This window comes from Hylobates moloch, unplaced genomic scaffold (genome assembly GCF_009828535.3).
Source record: "Hylobates moloch isolate HMO894 unplaced genomic scaffold, HMol_V3 SCAFFOLD_1, whole genome shotgun sequence".
Taxonomy (NCBI): domain Eukaryota; kingdom Metazoa; phylum Chordata; class Mammalia; order Primates; family Hylobatidae; genus Hylobates; species Hylobates moloch.
The window spans coordinates 31801490-31818907 of record NW_026652276.1 but is presented as its reverse complement, the minus strand read 5'-3'; the positions used below and the strand labels follow the sequence as shown (position 1 = coordinate 31818907).

Here is a 17418-nt window from a genome sequence, read left to right as displayed (position 1 = left end):
AGATACCTAGTATTTTGTAACCTGATATGCCAAAATTTTTGTTTCAACACATAATAGTTGACAGTCATTTAAATGAACACACTTTCATAGTGTATGTCCCCAGGTGCTAGTTATAACTCTACTTCCTTTATTCCTACTTAAAAACACAAAACCAAAAGCTGATTCTTTACAAAGTCCAACAAAAATGATCAAGAAGAAAATAAAAGCACAACAATTTCTATGTAATTAAAAAAAGGGTTACTAGCAAAATGACAGACTAGGAGAAAATATTTGCAACATATATATCAGACAAATATTAGTTATCTAGACTATAGGAGGAATTCCTAAAAAATGAGCAAAAGATAGAAAATATTTGCAACATATATATCAGACAAATATTAGTTATCTAGACTATAGGAGGAATTCCTACAAATGAGCAAAAGTCAGGCACTTCACAGATGATGACATCCAAATGGTCATTAAACACAGACTTAATGATACTAGTAATGAGGGGAATATAGATTAACAAAACAAGAGCCCAGTTTTCCAATCACCAAACTGATAAAAATGTTTTTTTTGTTGTTTTTTTTTTTTTTTTTTTTTTTTCTGAAAACATCACATACATATCATGAGATGTAAGACTTCTCATATCTATTGGGATCATAAATTGGTTCAGTAATTTGACCACAATGTAGAAAATGTGTTTGTCAAACACATTTTTACCAAAGACTAATGTTCGTAATGGCAAAACATCCTTTCGAAACAATCTAGATGTCTAACAATAACAAAACAGATAATAAAATGTGATGGAGTACTATATTGCCATTAAAAAGGAATGACTTAAAGTATCAATACAGAAAGATCTTAAAAACAGTATCAAGTTAAAAATAAAAAAGAACACTGTAAAATATATATAGTATAGTACCATATAACACAAACACAAAACCATACCATATATACGTATACATTTGTGTCTGTTTGCAAGAATAAAAAGTGAACCAGAAAAATACCTACCAAACTTGTACCAGTAGTTGCATCAAGTTAAGTTCCATGAAACAGAACTAAAAGTGATAGTTTAAGGGGATTTGCATTTTAACTATAAAATCTTATTACTTGAGGGGAAAAGACTAAATGCAAAATGAATAAATGTTAATGGTTGTTAATACTGAGTGAAAAAATTATAGATGTTTGCCTTTTTATGTATACACTTTATAATGTCTCAAAATCTAATTTCTATATGAGTTTCTGTATGTCTCAAAATTTATACACTTTTGTGTAATGCCTCAAAAATAAGCAAATATATTCCCATTTATCCTAAATGCAAAAAAAAAAGAAAAAAAAGATGGTTTTTTTCAGTTTATACTCTTCTTTTACGGAAATAGAAAAACAATTCTAAAACAAGCTAGTATTAGGAAATTTCTTCCAAGATTCAAGTTGTTACTTGACCAACTCAAAGACCTATATCTTCTAATCAATAAACACCCACAATAGTATTTAGTGTCTATATTGTTCTCTGAGGGAAACTGCTTTAATCACAGTTCTTGTTGATGTTACAGCAATATTCAAAAGATACTAAACTTTATCTCCCACACCACACACCTGTCCCTCTCAAAAATCTGAACAGCGTACTATGAATATAACCAAACTAGCGAGCAGCAGAGACAGAAAGTGAAATATCACAAGGCAGGAAAATTCATCTTAGTCCCTGGATAAAGATACGGAAAAGCTAAATATAACAAGTAGAGAAAAGAGGCTGGGTGCAGTGGCTCATGCCTGTAATATGAGCACTTTGGGAAGTCAAGGTGAAGGATTGCTTCAGCCCAGGAGTTCGAGACCAGCCTGGGCAACATAAGGAGACTTCTTCTCTACAAATACTAAAAAATGTCTTAGGTGTGGTGACATGTGCCAGTGGTCCCAGCTACTTGAGAGGCTAAGGCAGGAAGATCACTTGAGCCTGGACATTGAAGCTGCAGTGAGCTGTCATTGCACCACTGCCCTCCAGCCTGAGCAACAGAGCAAAACACTGTCTCAGAAAAAAAAAAAAGCAGATTAGTATTTAAGAAATACAATTCGTAGCAAAAAGAGAAAGGGAAAAAAACGCAAAGATTAAAAGTGGCTAAGGCCCATTTACGGTAGAGAACTAGAGTAAAACATATATACAAAATCTCTGGTGAGATCTCTAGGGCTTACTAGTAGGATAGGTAGCTTCCAAAATGACTTTAATAATTCCCACCCTCTTAGTATTCATGCCCTTGTTTAATCCTCTCCTAGAATAAGGACTGGATTTAGTAACTCACTTTTAATGAAAATGTAGCAGAGGTGATAAAATGACTTCTGAGATTAGGTAACAAAGAGACTGTGGCTTCCATCTGGCCACCCTCTCTTATTCAGGGAAGCCAGCTGCCATGTTATGAGCTAGAAAGACCCACATGGTATAGAAATATGTCTCCAAACAACATATAGCAAAGAATCTGAGGCCTGCTAACAGCCATGTGAGTGATCTGAGAAACAGATCCTTCCCAGTAACGCCTTCAGATGACTGTTGCTCTAGCCAACACCTTGATTAACAACAGCCTTATGCGAGACTTTGAGCCAGAGGCACCCAGCTAAGCTTACATGCCTATATTCTTGACCCACAGCAATTAAGAAATAACACGTAATTTAAGCCACTAAATTTGGGGGTAATATATTACACTGTAATAAATAATGAATACACTTGGATATGAAGACTTTTAAGCTCTAGTCTACGAAAGGCTGGGACATATCATAGCTCTTATTCAGGGATTTCCATTAAGTCCTTCTGTAGTCTATTCCCAAGTGTACCCTTAAAAAAACAAACAAACAAAAAAAAACCTAGCCTAAACAAGTCTCTCTACTTTGCAACCAAAAGAAACTAATGAAAATAGCTATGTCTCCTATGAATAAAAAAGATTAAATTATGTTCAGTATAGTTTTAGCATAAAATATAAGTACATTTCTTCCAATTATTTAAATTATCTAGATATATAATCATTTTATATAACAATGTTTCCCAACTGAATATTCTAAACTACCACTTCTGACGACCTCCATATTATATAAACAACTACACTTATCACCAACACTTCTAAGCTCTACAAAGGCTTGGATTTTTGAACAGTTTTGTTAACTACTGCATCCTCAACATGCAAATCTATCTGACATACAGAAGATGCGCAACAAATAACCTGGTGAGAAAATGAGTGGTTGCCAGTATACTTAAAATCCAAAGTTGTCCTTACTATAGCCTACAAAATTGATATTATCAGGTTCCTGACTACTTTGCCTTCTACAACTCTTTCCATGAATTACTGCACTCCAGAAACACTGGCCTCTATGCTATATTTGAAACACACCAAGCAAGTCTCTTGACACAGTGACTTTGTGTTTGCTATTCTCTCAGCCTGAAACAATTTTTTACAAATAAGATGGCTGGCTCCCTCACTTCATTTGTTTCTGCTCTAAGGTCACCTCATCAGAGAGTCCTTCCCTGACCAATATATTTTAAATAGCTTCAGCCTCTTGGTTCATGACTCTCCATTCCCTTACACTGCTTTATTGCTCTTCACAGCACTATTGCTACCTGACATTATATTACATTCTAGGAAAGAATGTAGTTTAAGTGCAAGAACTCAATGTTCTAATCTCCAGTATTAGAATAATGCCTGGCACACAGTAATTATCATGTATTTGTTGACTAAATTCATAAATGAATTGATCATGATATTTAAAGGCATTTCAGGATTTTGGTACTCACAAGTAGTAACAACACCTATTTCAATTACTATTTTTTAAATGTACAAAACAACAATATATAGAAAGGATACTATGTTCAAGTATGGCTTATTTCATGAATACAAGACTGGTTCAACATTAAAGAAAACAATAGGCCAGGCGCGGTGGCTCATGCCTGTAATCCCAGCACTTTGGGAGGCCAAGGTGGGCGGATCACAAGGTCAGGAGATCGAGACCATCCTGGCTAAAATGGTGAAACCCTATCTCTACTAAAAATACAAAAAAATAGCTGGGTGTGGTGGTGGGCGCCTGTAGTCCCAGCTACTCGGGAGGCTGAGGCAGGAGAATGGTGTGAACCCGGGAGGTGGAGCTTGCAGTGAGCTGAGATCGTGCCACTGCACTCCAGCCTGGGTGACAGAGCGAGACTCCGTCTCAAAAAAAAGAAAACAATAACTAAAATTCACCATATCAATAGACTAAAGAGAAACCATATGATGTCAATAAATGGAGAAAAAGCATTTGACAAAATTCAGTATCCATTCATGAGAAAAACCCAGCAAATTAGGAAGGAGAGGTGAATGTCTTTAATCTGATAAAAAGCATCTACACAAATGCCTACAGCTCACATCACAATGGTGAAAGACTGAATGTTTCTGCCCTAAGACTGGGAATGAGGCAAGGTAGACATTTCTCACCACTCATATTCAATGTTGTACTGGAGGACCTAGTTAGTGCTATAGAGCAAGAAATAAAAAGCATAAATTAGAAATTAAGTAAAACTCTCTATTCACAGATGACATGATTTTCTACACAGAAAATCCCAAGGGATCGAACTCCTCGACTAATGAATTTAATAAGGCAGCAAACACAAGGTCAACATACAAAACTCATTTATATTTCTGTATGCTAGAAATGAAAAACTAGCAATAGAAATTTTTAAACAGTAATAATTCCAACACCTGCAAAAATGCTTTGGTATAAATCTAAACAAAAGATGATGCACATGATCTATACTGAAAAATACAAAACACCCATAAAAATATCAAGACCTAAATAGTGCATTACACTATGTTCACAGATAAAACTATTCAATATTGTTGTGATGCTAATTCTCCTCAAACTGATTTACAAGTTTAGACACAAAATCTTGGCAGGACATTTTGCTGACATCTACAAGCTAATTCAAAGATTTATATGAAAGTTAAAGGAACCAGAATAGCCAAAACAATTTGGAAAAGAACAAAGTTGAAGGATTCACACAACTTAACCAATTTCTAGTAGACAAGACAGTGTGGCATTAGCAAAAGGATGAAGACATAAATAGAAAGAACAGAGCTCAGGAACAGACCCACGAACATATGGCCAATTTTTTTGTTGTTGTTTTTTTGAGACGGAGTTTCACTCTGTCGCCCAGGCTGGAGTGCAATGGCGTGATCTCGGCTCACTGCAACCTCCGCCTCCCAGGTTCAAGTGACTCTCCCGCCTCAGCCTCCCAAGTAGCTGGGATTACAGGTACCCGCCATCATGCCCGGCTAATTTTTGTATTTTTGTAGAGATGGGGTTTCACTATGTTGGCCAGGCTGGTCTTAAACTCCTGACCTCAGGTGATCCGCCTACCTCAGCCTCCCAAAGTGCTAGGATTACAGGGATAAGCCACTGCGCCTGGCCTGATTGTTTTGACAAAGATACCAAGGCAATTAAATGCAGAAAGCCTTGTTTCTTAAATCATATCACTCTAAACTAATTGGACATCCATAGGGAAAAAAAAATAAAACTGAATACATATTTCATACCTTATATAAAAATGGTCAGACCTATCAGAATGAATCATGAGCCTAAATGTAAAACCTGTAACTATACAACTTCCAGAAAAAAAATTACAAAAAATGTTTGTGACACTGCTTTAGGCAAAGCTTTTTTTAGATATGACACCAAAAGCTTTATTCACAAAAAGCTGCTAAATTGGACTTCCTAAAAATTAAATACTAAATAAACTTTTTAAAATAATTATTTAAAATAGAACTGTTGGGAAACTCTGACATATATATTCAGAAGATAATGTGTTCAAGAGTTCGTAGAAATTAGATGTACATATTACTGAAAGTCACTGAGTTTATCATTCAGATTAATGCTGAATAGTGGTTTCGACCATGACATAGCTTTAAATTTTATTTATTTTTTTAGGTATTATTTCATTTATACAGATAGTAGACAATTTGTTCAAGGCAAAATGAGTAAGGAGGAATACTGATTTGAAAAGCATAAAAATTCTTTTAAAAAATTTTTATTTTAATGTTTGTGGGTACAAAGATGGTGTATGTATTTATGGGGTAGATGATGGGTATGCATGGTGGCTCATGCCTGTGATCCTAGTATTTTGGGAGGCCAAGGCGGGAAGATCACTTGAGTCCAGGAGTTTGAGAGCAGCCTGAGTAATATGGTGAGACCCTGTCTCTCTCTAAAAAAAAAAAAAAAATATATATATATATATATTATATATATATATATATACACACACACACACACACACACACATATATTTTTATCCAAGAGTAATTGGACGTATCCAACTGATATGAAGAATTGGTCTTCATATCCAAGTGTATTCATTATTTATTACTGTGTAATACATTACCCCCAAATTTAGTGGCTCAGGTATATACATATATATATCAATAAAAATTTAAAAATTAAAGAACATGTTTCAAGACAGAGTCAACAACGTCTGACAAAGACTTAACAGGAATTAAGGGAAAGGAAGCAATCAAGGATGACTCCTAGGTTTTTGGCTTGAGCAACTGGGTGCTCAGTGGTGCTATTTTCTGAAAGGGAGCAGACTCGGGGAGAAAGAAAGTTGAAGAAAAAAAATAAAAATTTCTGTTTTGGATATGTTACTTTTTAAGTCTCTTTTAAACATTCAAGTGGAAACAGCTATAAAAACAAGTCTGGAGTTCAAGCAAGAATTCATAATTAGAGAGATTATTTTGCAGAGTCACTGGCATATAAATAGTATTTACCCTAGGGAGTGTGTATAAGCAAAGAGAAAGGAGCCTAGGACAAAACGTGGGGGTTTACTCACATTTACTTGAGCAAAGGAACTATAAAAGAGGAAGGGCCCTAAAAGAAAACTGAAAAGATCATCAGTGAGATAGGAGGAAATCCAGAAGTGTATGAAATCAAGATACCAACGTGTTTAGAAGTCTATAACATGGTCAGTTCTGTCAAATGCTAAAGAGGTCAAGCAAGATGAAGATAGCAAAGCCAATATTACTTTTTAAGGAATGTGTTGAGAAGTCTTGCTTTTAAAAGGTTACATATTAACTAAATATCCAACTCCAGCAGCCTCTAGCCATTCTATCCTACCTAAGCAGAGGAAAAACTGAGAAGCACTAGTGAAGTTCACAGCCCAGGGCACAGGCTCATTGAAAGACAGACCTTATCATTGGAATATGGAACATCTTTTCTATCCTTACATCTTATTAAAAGCCTATTTACTAGAGTTCCTTCTACTCAGCACATCATGTTCAGCTTTCGAGAGAAAACGACAAGGCACACTGAAGGGCAAACAACATAGTTTGAAGAGACAGCAAGCATCAGAAACAGATTTAGATACAGCAGGAATGTTGGAATTACCAGACCAGGAATTTAAAACAACTATGATTAATATGCTAAGGCCTCTAATGGAAAAAACAGACAACATGCAACAAATGACAGGTAATGTAAGAAGAGAGATGGAAATCCTAAAAAGAGAATAAAAATGAAATGCTAGAAATCAAAAACACTGCAACAGAAATAATGTCTTTGATGGGTTTAGTAGAAGACTGGATGTGGTGGAAGGAAGTAGCACTAAGCTTGAAGATACAGCAATAGAAACCTCCAAAACTAAAAAAGGAAAGAGAACAAAGATGGCAGGGGGGTTGAGGAAGAAGAGAATATCCAACCAAGAACTGTGGGACAATTACAAATGGTGTAACATATGCATAATGGGAATACCAGAAGGAGAAGAGAAAAAGAAAAAATAATTGAAACAATAATAACTAAGAATTTCTCCAAATTAATGTCAGACACCAAACCACATATCCAGGAAGCTCAGAGAACACCAAACTATCACTTAATAAATGAAGCACTATATAAAATTATATTACATGAAATTTTATATACAATAGTATACTTACAACAAATGGTCCATTTAAAAATTTTTACTAGAAATTACTTCATCACATATTTTCCCAAAATAGATCAAAAGCTACATAAAGGCAGGTGTTATGTGTTCACTCATCATGGTACTGTAGAATATTTTATGGCACATAGCAGGCTCATAATAAATATTTCTTGAACAAATACTATCCAAAATGGTAAAATTATTTTAAAATTTCAAGGAAGAAAGTTCATGAGATATTATTTTATTGTGAAGGAGTCTCAAGGCAAAAAAATTATGAAACATTAGTATAGAATGTAACTGTCCAATAGAAATATGAAGTGGCTATATATGTAATTTTAAACTTGCTACTACTAGACATATTTTTAAAAGTAAAGAAACATGAAAAATTAAATTTAATGTCATCTTATATATAAAGTATCATATATCAACATGTAATCAATACATAAACATCTTGATAAGATATTTTCTATTCCTCTGTATGTGTGCCAAGTCTTGTAACCAGGGATCAACTATTGACTACTATATTTCAGTCCCCCAATTTTTTGGCCAAATCTGTTGTTTAATATTTTTAGGCACCTATAGTATTCTAGGCTATACGGAAAGTTTATGGAAAATAAATCCTCAAATAGCTTTCTAAAAAGCACCTGGATCTTCCTATAAATATTCAGTTTCTAATTATTTAGGTTTCCAATTACACACACAATTGGGCAGGAGTATTCGGATCCTTGCTAAACCTAAGAAATGTCTTTACAACTACTAAAATATTATATTACTCTAGGCACCACCATCATCTTTGATGATTATTTCTTTCATATACACCCAAGATACTTAGGAACAAGAGGTCCCTTTTCTAAAAGAATTTAGTCTAATGATGCAGAACTTCAAAGAACCTAGAAGGAAGAAAACTGGAAAAAGGAATTAAACTTTTTGTCACAACACACAGAAACGAAAATATCAAACACAGAATTTAAGAAGCAAAACTAAGTTATGAAAATATATCAGTCCTCTTTCAAAGCAAGCAACTAGATACATAATCTTGATTCTATCAATAGGAAACAGTTCTAGATAATCCAAAAACCAACTGTGTTTCTTGGGTATAAATTTTACTTTTATTTTTTCTCTTTTTTTTTTTTTTTTGAGATGGAGTCTCGCCCCGCCACCTAGGCTGGAGTGCAATGGCACAATCTCAGCTCACTGCAACTTCCACCTCCTGGGTTCAAGCGATTCTCCTGCCCCAGCCTCCCAAGTAGCTGGGATTACAGGTGCGTGCCACCATGCCCAGCTAAATTTTTCTATCTTTAGTAGAGACGGGGTTTCACCATGTTGGCCAGGCTGGTCTCGAACTCCTGACCTCGTGATCTCCCCACCTTGGCCTCCCAAAGTGCTGGGATACTTTTACGTTTTTACAACAGAATTTTCAACTTACATTCCAATTTCACTAAAAAAAAAAAAAAAAACAAAACAAACAAACAAAAAAATTCCTTAGCACATCAGCAGCCCAGAAATGTTATAGATGGCAAAACAAAACAAAAACCAGTCTGTTATAAAACCGTTACAGATAGTCTATCAAGTACATAATCCTCCAGTAAGCAATTCCAAACTCAGCGTATCTCCGGTTTTTTTAAGAAGTCTTATTACAAAACACCAGAGAGAATTTCAGTAAGACAAGACAAAGCTTATGTCTTTAAATAACAAACATTTTTTAAAACAAGAAAAAATCAATGTTTTTTGTTTTTGGTTATACTAACTTTGTTATAAATAAAATTAATCTGATAAAAACAAGGGGGGATTGTAAAGTTAAATCTACACCATAAATTCTAATTTTTAGACTATAATTTAATCCAAAGAACAATCACTGTGAATTAAGGCATTAGTTGCTATTAGTTGCTCTAAAATTATTATAAATAAAATTAAGTTAATCTGATAAAAACAATGGGTAGACTGTAAAGTTAAATCTATACCATAAATTCTAATTTTGGGTCTACAATTTAATCCAAAGAATGTTCATTGTGAATTAAGGAAAGCATGAGTTACTATTAGTTGTTCTGAAATTGTGTAACAGTAGTCTCCCCTTATCAGCCATTTCACTTCCATGTTTCCAGTAACCTGTGGTCAACTGCAGTCCAAAAACAGGTGGATACAGTACGGTAAGATATTTTGAGAGCGAGCAAGAAGAGCACATTCACGTAACTTTTATGTATAGTTATAACTGTTCTACTACTGTTGGTGCTAATATTTTACTATGCCTAATTTATAAATTCAACTTGATCATATGTATGTATGGTTAGAAAAAAATAAAGTATATATAGGGATAAGTACTCTCTGAGATTTCAGGTACCACTGGGGATCTGAAACATATACCCCAAAAATAAAGATGGACTACTGTACTACAAATAAAAGGTCTTGCCCTGTTGTCTCCAGACTTTCCATTAGGAGTTTAATCTATATTTTTTAAGCTTTATAAACCATACATATTTACGAATTTAGCATTAATTAAATGCAATCTGATCCCTTGGGCATCGTGAAATATAGTAAAAGCCATCATCCTCAAAAGGTGCATGTACACAGTGAGATAATTACCAAGTCACTAGTTACTGAGTTGGTCTAGACAGTTAATAATCAGACCTTTACAAATTAATACATAGGTCACATATTTCAAATAATGTTTGACAAACTTTCTAAAGAAAAATAAAAAATTTGCTAATCTAATCTCAACGCTCAGAGTTGAAACTGATAATCTATATAAGAACCACTCTTCCTCCTGAGAATGTGCATTAAAGATTAAAGGCCAAATCTGAATTCTTATCCCCTAAAATACTGCTCCAGATTCTGATTTATGTTCTAGAATGCATACATATATTCCATATATGCCATGGAAAATATCCTATCCAAATCTGCCCCTGAACATTAAATTTATTCTTTTAACTGGAATCTGGAGAATCCCAGCTCTCTTAAATGCAGAGCAAAGAAACAAACTAAGAAAAAAGTATCAGAAAGACAGATTTATACTTAACGCTAAAATAAAGTGAAAAGACTACCAACAGTATTTTGAGAGAGGGGAAAACCCTGAAGTACGGGAAATAATAAATTATTTCCACACTTGTGACCTAAATGTTTCATATAGCTAACCTAGGCTAATTACAGAAAGAAAGAGTAGAAAAAAGACAAATTCTTTTAGCAAAATATGAGAACTTTTTAAACATTATCACTAGACTATAAGGAGACTAGAGGAGTACAGTCGTGCCACTGCATTTCAGCCTGGGTGACAGAGAGACACTGTCTCTACAAAAATTTAAAAATAAATAAATAAAAAATATATGAGGATTCAAAGTTACTGAATTGTAGTAGGGAAAAGTCCAATTAAACAAACAATGAGCTCACACTGGTACAGTTTTATTCCTCAAAAATACAGGAATTCATGGAAAGTAGGAATACAAAATACAGTGTTGTTTTCAAGATTTCTTCATGTCACTTTATAGGAATTCTCAATTTACTGCAGTAAATACTGCAGTAATTGGCATGACTAGGATTCAGTCAGCTCAGTACTTTATATTCAATGTTTTATAAGCAAGAACTTCTTCCACTTTGAAAACTATGCCTAAAAAGGAATTCTCTTTGAAGACTAAAGGAATTTAATTAAAGATAAAGCCACTTGGGTGGCTACATAACACATCAAACAGATCACACTTCAAGCAGAATTATACTTTTCACTTGTAAGTGCATGACTCATAGGAATACAAATGAAGTCATTTTTTTCTGTGTATATCGATTTGGATCCAAAAATCTACATGTAGAAGTACACTATCACATTTGCTCAGTCTATATACTTTGGCTTCAATTTAACTTCACATGAATAAACACTGATTAATGACCTACTGCCAAATAAAAATTTGTTTAAATAACACACTTGAGAATTGTCTTGGACTGGAAACAAAGCCTCAATATTATATAAAATAAACAAAAAGTTCAGGAATATTTTTAAAATATTAACAAAGTCTCAATATTATTAATGAATTTTCAAGTCCATACAGAAATGTTTCTAAGAACCTAAAAATAACATCAAGTATTTAAAATTTCCATTACGAATAGTCTTTGGATTTTTATTATAGACTATCAACTGGCAAGTTTAATAGTACCATTTTTATTAACATTTGCTGGGTGTTTATCCCACATGATTAGGGAATAAGGAGTACAATTCAGTGAAAAGTCCCTATAAAACAACATTTAAAAGAAAAAGAAAGGTAGAAATCCCTTAGAAATTATATATCTTCCTTGACTTTCTAAATGGAACATACTAAAAGTAATGTAAGATTGTATTTATGATTCAGGGTCATCATGATGTAAATTATTCCATTAAAGTACTATAATGCAGTATCAGCTTTAAGGATAGAGCTGTAAGAGATATGCTTTAAAATCAGTAAATTAGTTGCTAATTGCCCAATAACTGTCACTCCTGTTGCAAGCAGCCCCATTCCTTTCTGTATCTTGATGAACCCAATCAGTAAACAACCCTAAGCACAATTCTGTACCTGAAGAAAGCAGCTCTCTGCCTCCTTCAACTACCATCTAATACTATATAGACAAAATAAGGGTATGGAGAGATTATCTGAATACATGAAAACAAGGATTACGTATTATTTATGAGATTTATGTGGTAGATTAAACGGCATAAAGGATCCTATAGGCAATAAGAAGTGAGCTACCAAGAACAATCTCAATGATAAAGGAACTTCAGATAGCAGGCATCATTTTTTGTCAAACACAGTAAAAGCTACAAGTGAAACTACATTGATCAGTGAAACCTTTACGTTAATTCCATAGAAGACAGACGAATGAGTAAAAGAAATGAAATAATCTAAGGTATCATGATAAATGGCATCAAAATTGGATGAAGTTCTTGGATAATGCAGCAGTTGGGCTATGAGAAGTTAATTGACCTTTTGGTAGACAACTGTGATCAGATCACTGAGGCCTCACCTGAATGAAAAAGTAGTAAAAGTTATGAATCCAACAATAATAGTATATTACTAACAATGTACTAGTAAACTGAGTAAAACAAAAAGCAAAAGACAATTTCCTGATCTTCCACAGATAAAAAAGATAAATATTAACCCACTGGCAAGTATTTATTGAGCACCAAGTGATCTGCAGCATGTCAGACATGAAATATATTTCTTTCTCTCAGGCACTTTACAATAAGTTAAAAAATAAAACAGATACATCACAGATCAGAGTGAAAAAATTTAAAATGCAAATTAAAGCAAAGTTTTTAGTTTTAAAGCCTAATACTAGGTGATAAACAAAGACATAACGGGAGGCACACACATACCACTAGATCAGTGTAAATCAATACAACATTCTGTAATTTGGTGATGACATAAGAGCCTTAAAAAACACACATACAAACAACAAAAACAGACTCTTTGGCCCAGTAATTCCTCTTCTACAAATCTAAGGGGGGGAAATTTCAAAGATTTATGTAAAAGGATATTGTCCTGTAGTGAAATACACACTAGCAAAACCAGAAACATCCCACATATGTGCCAACAGAAAAAATTTAAAATATGATAGTTACATGGTGAAATGTTAAGCAGCTATTAAAAATATTTTTCAAAGAATATTTAATGATATGGGAATGTCTGAGTTAAATGAAAATACCATATGATCTCAGTTTTAGGAAAAATACACATGCATACAGAAATATTTAAAGTACAAAATATTCATATTTTTCTTATTTGCACTCATCTTTTTTCCAATTACTTTATAAATAAGATTTAACAAAATAATCAATTGTTATTTGCAAAGGTGCATCATGAAACAAAATTAAAATGTAAATGTTAAAAGTCAATGTGAGAGAATTGGCCTGGATTAAGAAGTTTCACATAAAAAATTACTCCACCAGTTTGCAGGAGAGAATAATCTATGTAGATTAAAACCATGAGAAAATGGTTGCAGACGCTGACACTGATCTAAGTAGGTGGAAACTGAGGGAGAACCAAAGATAATGGTTACAACAGATTTTAAAGATACTCGAATATATTCTATTTCATGATTGTTTATATTTCCCCAACATGTGGGCTTTTAAAAAATTCACTTTTGTTATAAAAATAACACTACTTGGCAACTGGTAGAGATTAGGAATCACTTTTCCTAATACAAGGCATTTCTTCTTTCTTACCATCTCTTAAGACAGAGACCATATTATGAAACTTTACAAAAACGAAACAAGTTTGACATCAGAGAGATGACTAACCCAAAGAAATGGCTAGTTATTAAGAACGGGAAAGGCAGAGACCACTCACTGCTAAGCCTTTCTCAATACTGAATTATTTTTAGCGCCATTTTTTCCTAGTCAGAAATTGCCACTTTTGTCTGCAGTGCTCACAAATATTTCACTTAGGTTTTGTGGCTAACAAACCTGCCCCATCCAGCAATATTTAAAATTATTACTGACCCAAACTCATGAAGTTAAGCAAACTGACTAAAGACGAAGGAAGTTTCTCTCTTAAACCTCGCCAGAACATGACTGTCCTGAAGTTTGAGGAATCAAAAACGGAATGTGCTTACCACAATTCAAACAAACACAAAAACAAAAACGGACTCTCCCAGAGTAAGAAGAAAACATTACAAGAACGTCCATCCAGTGCCTGCCCTCCCGACTGCAAAGCCAGCCTCTTTCCTTTCCTGCGGTTTCTGAAAGGGCCAGGATACCGCCTGGTATTTCTTGCTACCAAACACCACGCAGTCTGACTTTTTCCAGCAAGACCGGTCCCTTCCTCAGCACACCGACGTAACACAAACTTGGAAGCACCATCCCTCAAAAATCCCCTAGATTCTGCTCTATCTCATCTAACTCTAAAGCCCAAATCTACGTTTTCCTGAAAGAACGTGTGAAATAAATAAAATAGGGGTCTCATCAAATCCAGTCGGCTGTGCCTCAGAGCCGCCTCAAAAAAGCCGTCACCACACCCGCAATGGGTGAGGCTCAGCCGATGAGGCAAGGGGCGGGTCCAGGAAGCCACGTGTTCTGCCTTCTGCGCACGCGCCAGCCAAAACAAAAGGGAGGTCTGCCAAGCCCCACCCCCCACGTGACCAGCGTCTAAGTCCGCCCCCACCCCTCCCTAGACCCCTTCCCTCCCCAGCTGCCAAGGCTGTTAGGTTTAGCCGTTTAAATTTGGCTGTGGTCAGACCCCTGGCCTAGAGCGCAATCCCGTGCAGAGACCAGAGTCCAGCAGCCCAGAGGATTCGGGGGGCGAAGGGGCTGCCGGTCGGTCGCCTGACCCGCAAGTCCACCCGGCAGTCTTCTCCCCTCCCCGCGCTGCCGCCGTCCCCAAGAGGGAAGACCCACCCCCGTCATCCCGCCGCTGAGACGCCGGCCACTCGCCTGCTGGGGCGCCCTGGCTCCCCTCCGCCGCCGCACCTTCGGTCCGGCCGTGGTGGGGGCTGCTGAGGTGATCTCTAGCTGCCCGCCCGCCTCCCCCACCCGGGGCGCCGCTGACTCGACTCCAGGGCGCGCCCTGCTCCCGCCCCGGCCGCCGCCGCTGCCGCCGCCGCCGCGGTTTAACAGTCTGCCTGCTGCCCGCAGCTCCGTGCGGCTCGGGGGGACGGAACCCTGCCGCGGTCTGGGAGCAGTGGGCGGGGCCCGGCGCTAGCCAATGGCAACGGGGGAGGGGCAGCGCCATGCAAATGAAGCGGGTGGCGGGGAAACCCCGGCAGGGGGCGGGGCTTGCAGAAGCGGCTCCGAGTGTTCTGGAAGTGGCAGGAGCACGACGCCCTTAACTCCGGTGCAGGGGGTTACCTCGGCTCCCTCGGAACGGGTTCCGTGCAGCTCCTGCTTCCTCCCTTCTCTTTCCCAGTGCCATCCCGGGCGAGGGGGAAAAAGAAAAACACGGCCAGGAGACTTCCCACCCCTGCGTTGCTATTTTTGTACCTCCGTGACAGAAAAACAAAACCCTGAGGAAAAGTCAGGCGACTTCATTCCCTGCCGTCCGCGCCGGGGCCTCGACTACTCCTGGAGTCCGCGGCTTTCGCCCGCCGCTCCACAGGCCAGTTTTAAGAGATTTCTCACAATTGTCAAGTCCGCAAGCCTCCGTGCGTTTGCTTTTATTTGGGCCGTGCGCTCAAATCCACTCGTAATTCTTTCTGACCTCCGAGGGGCCCTGAAGTAGGTGACATATTTGCCTTGGATCCAACTGGGTGGTTTTATGATTAAAAAAAAAAAAACAGACAAAGCATTTTTAAGTCTCTACAAATCTGGTTTGAGTGGCGCTGGACTTAACTCCCCTCTGCAGTAACGCAGTCAAATAAATAAACGGAGTTTATGTGGAGATAGTTGGCCAGCGACACCCAAAAACACTTCTGAGCGTCTTGCACCTGGCCCCGCGCTCCGCTCACCACAAAACAAACCTGCACCTGGGCACTTCCGCAGCCAAGAACTCGATTTTTTTTAAACTAAGCTCTAAATGTAGCTTCTTAGATGTTGTATCACAGTCTTTCCTAAGCACCTAATTTACACATGAAATGATTTAAGGAAGGAAGAGCACTAGGCTTTTTAAGCCAGAAGGATAATAGCCATTATTTTAACCTTATCAATTGGATAAGATCCCGGGGGCGGAGGAGGGCAGAAGTCCAAGGAATTGCAGTCATAACAAAGCGTAATCCGTAACATAGATAACTGGAATTGGAAAATTAGCTACTTGTTCCTGGTTCTTCTAGTAGATTGTGATATTACTGAAATAATTTTTATGACCAGCTGCATTTATTGGAGATATATTTTTTAAATTACTGAATAATTGCACCTCGATATGGGGCAAGGGAAGAGTTTTAGGGAATTGATTTACTTTCATTGTAATAAAAAATTGTAAGCTAATGATGTGAAAAATAAATCAGTAAGTTTTTATTGGATATTTACCACATTCAAAGGACTGTCCTAGTCCCTGGGGACAGAAATGCAAATATGAATAAAGTATTTTTTAAAGTTTTGTTTTTTTAATTAGCAGTTTGAGACGTCTAATAAGCATGTGTTAAGATAGATCAAAGGAAGATTCTGGATTTGAGTTGGACGTTTACAAGACTTTAGTTGGACGTTTAAAAGACTTTAGAGAGAGGAGGAAGGCATCAGTAGTTCAGGAGATAGTGTCCTTGGGTGGTTTGAGGAGATGTTGTGTGAATATTTGGGGGGTAGAAAAGTACATTGTCAACTAGATTGAGTAAATCTTGAATGACAGGAATTCAGATTTTAACCTGAGAGAACTGTAGAGACATCAAATCATTTGATGGTACAGTTTTCTCCTGTGAAATAATTTTTTGTTACCAAACAAAATATTTATATATTTGCCAAATGTTTATTGAACACATGTTTTGTGATGGCTAATGAAGATATATTAGTAAACAAATTCCCTGTCCTCATGGAGTTTATAGGGGATGACAAAGGGATTAAGCTTTGTAACTACACAAATAGTGATTCATACAGCATTTCTACATATATTATCTAATTTGCTCATCACATAGCCGTGGGAGGTAGG

The 17418-nt window shown here is 36.5% G+C and overlaps 1 protein-coding gene across 6 annotated transcripts in view; it reads right to left on the bottom strand.

The window, feature by feature from the left end:
- Window positions 1–17418, bottom strand: part of KANSL1L (KAT8 regulatory NSL complex subunit 1 like) — a 178865-nt gene that overhangs the window by 146165 nt on the left and 15282 nt on the right. For 2 of the 6 annotated variants that reach the window (XM_032754668.2, XM_058438901.1), the window contains exon 1: window positions 14462–14860. The exons of 1 other annotated variant lie outside the window; for it this stretch is intronic. In XM_032754668.2, the coding sequence (XP_032610559.1) occupies window positions 14462–14534 (73 nt within the window). In that variant the 5' untranslated portion in view covers window positions 14535–14860. Of the gene's footprint in view, window positions 1–993; window positions 1998–14461; window positions 14861–15242; window positions 15259–15278; window positions 15519–17418 lie in introns of those variants that run through there. 3 more of the 6 variants (XM_032754669.2, XM_058438908.1, XM_032754670.2) reach the window with 3 other exon arrangements.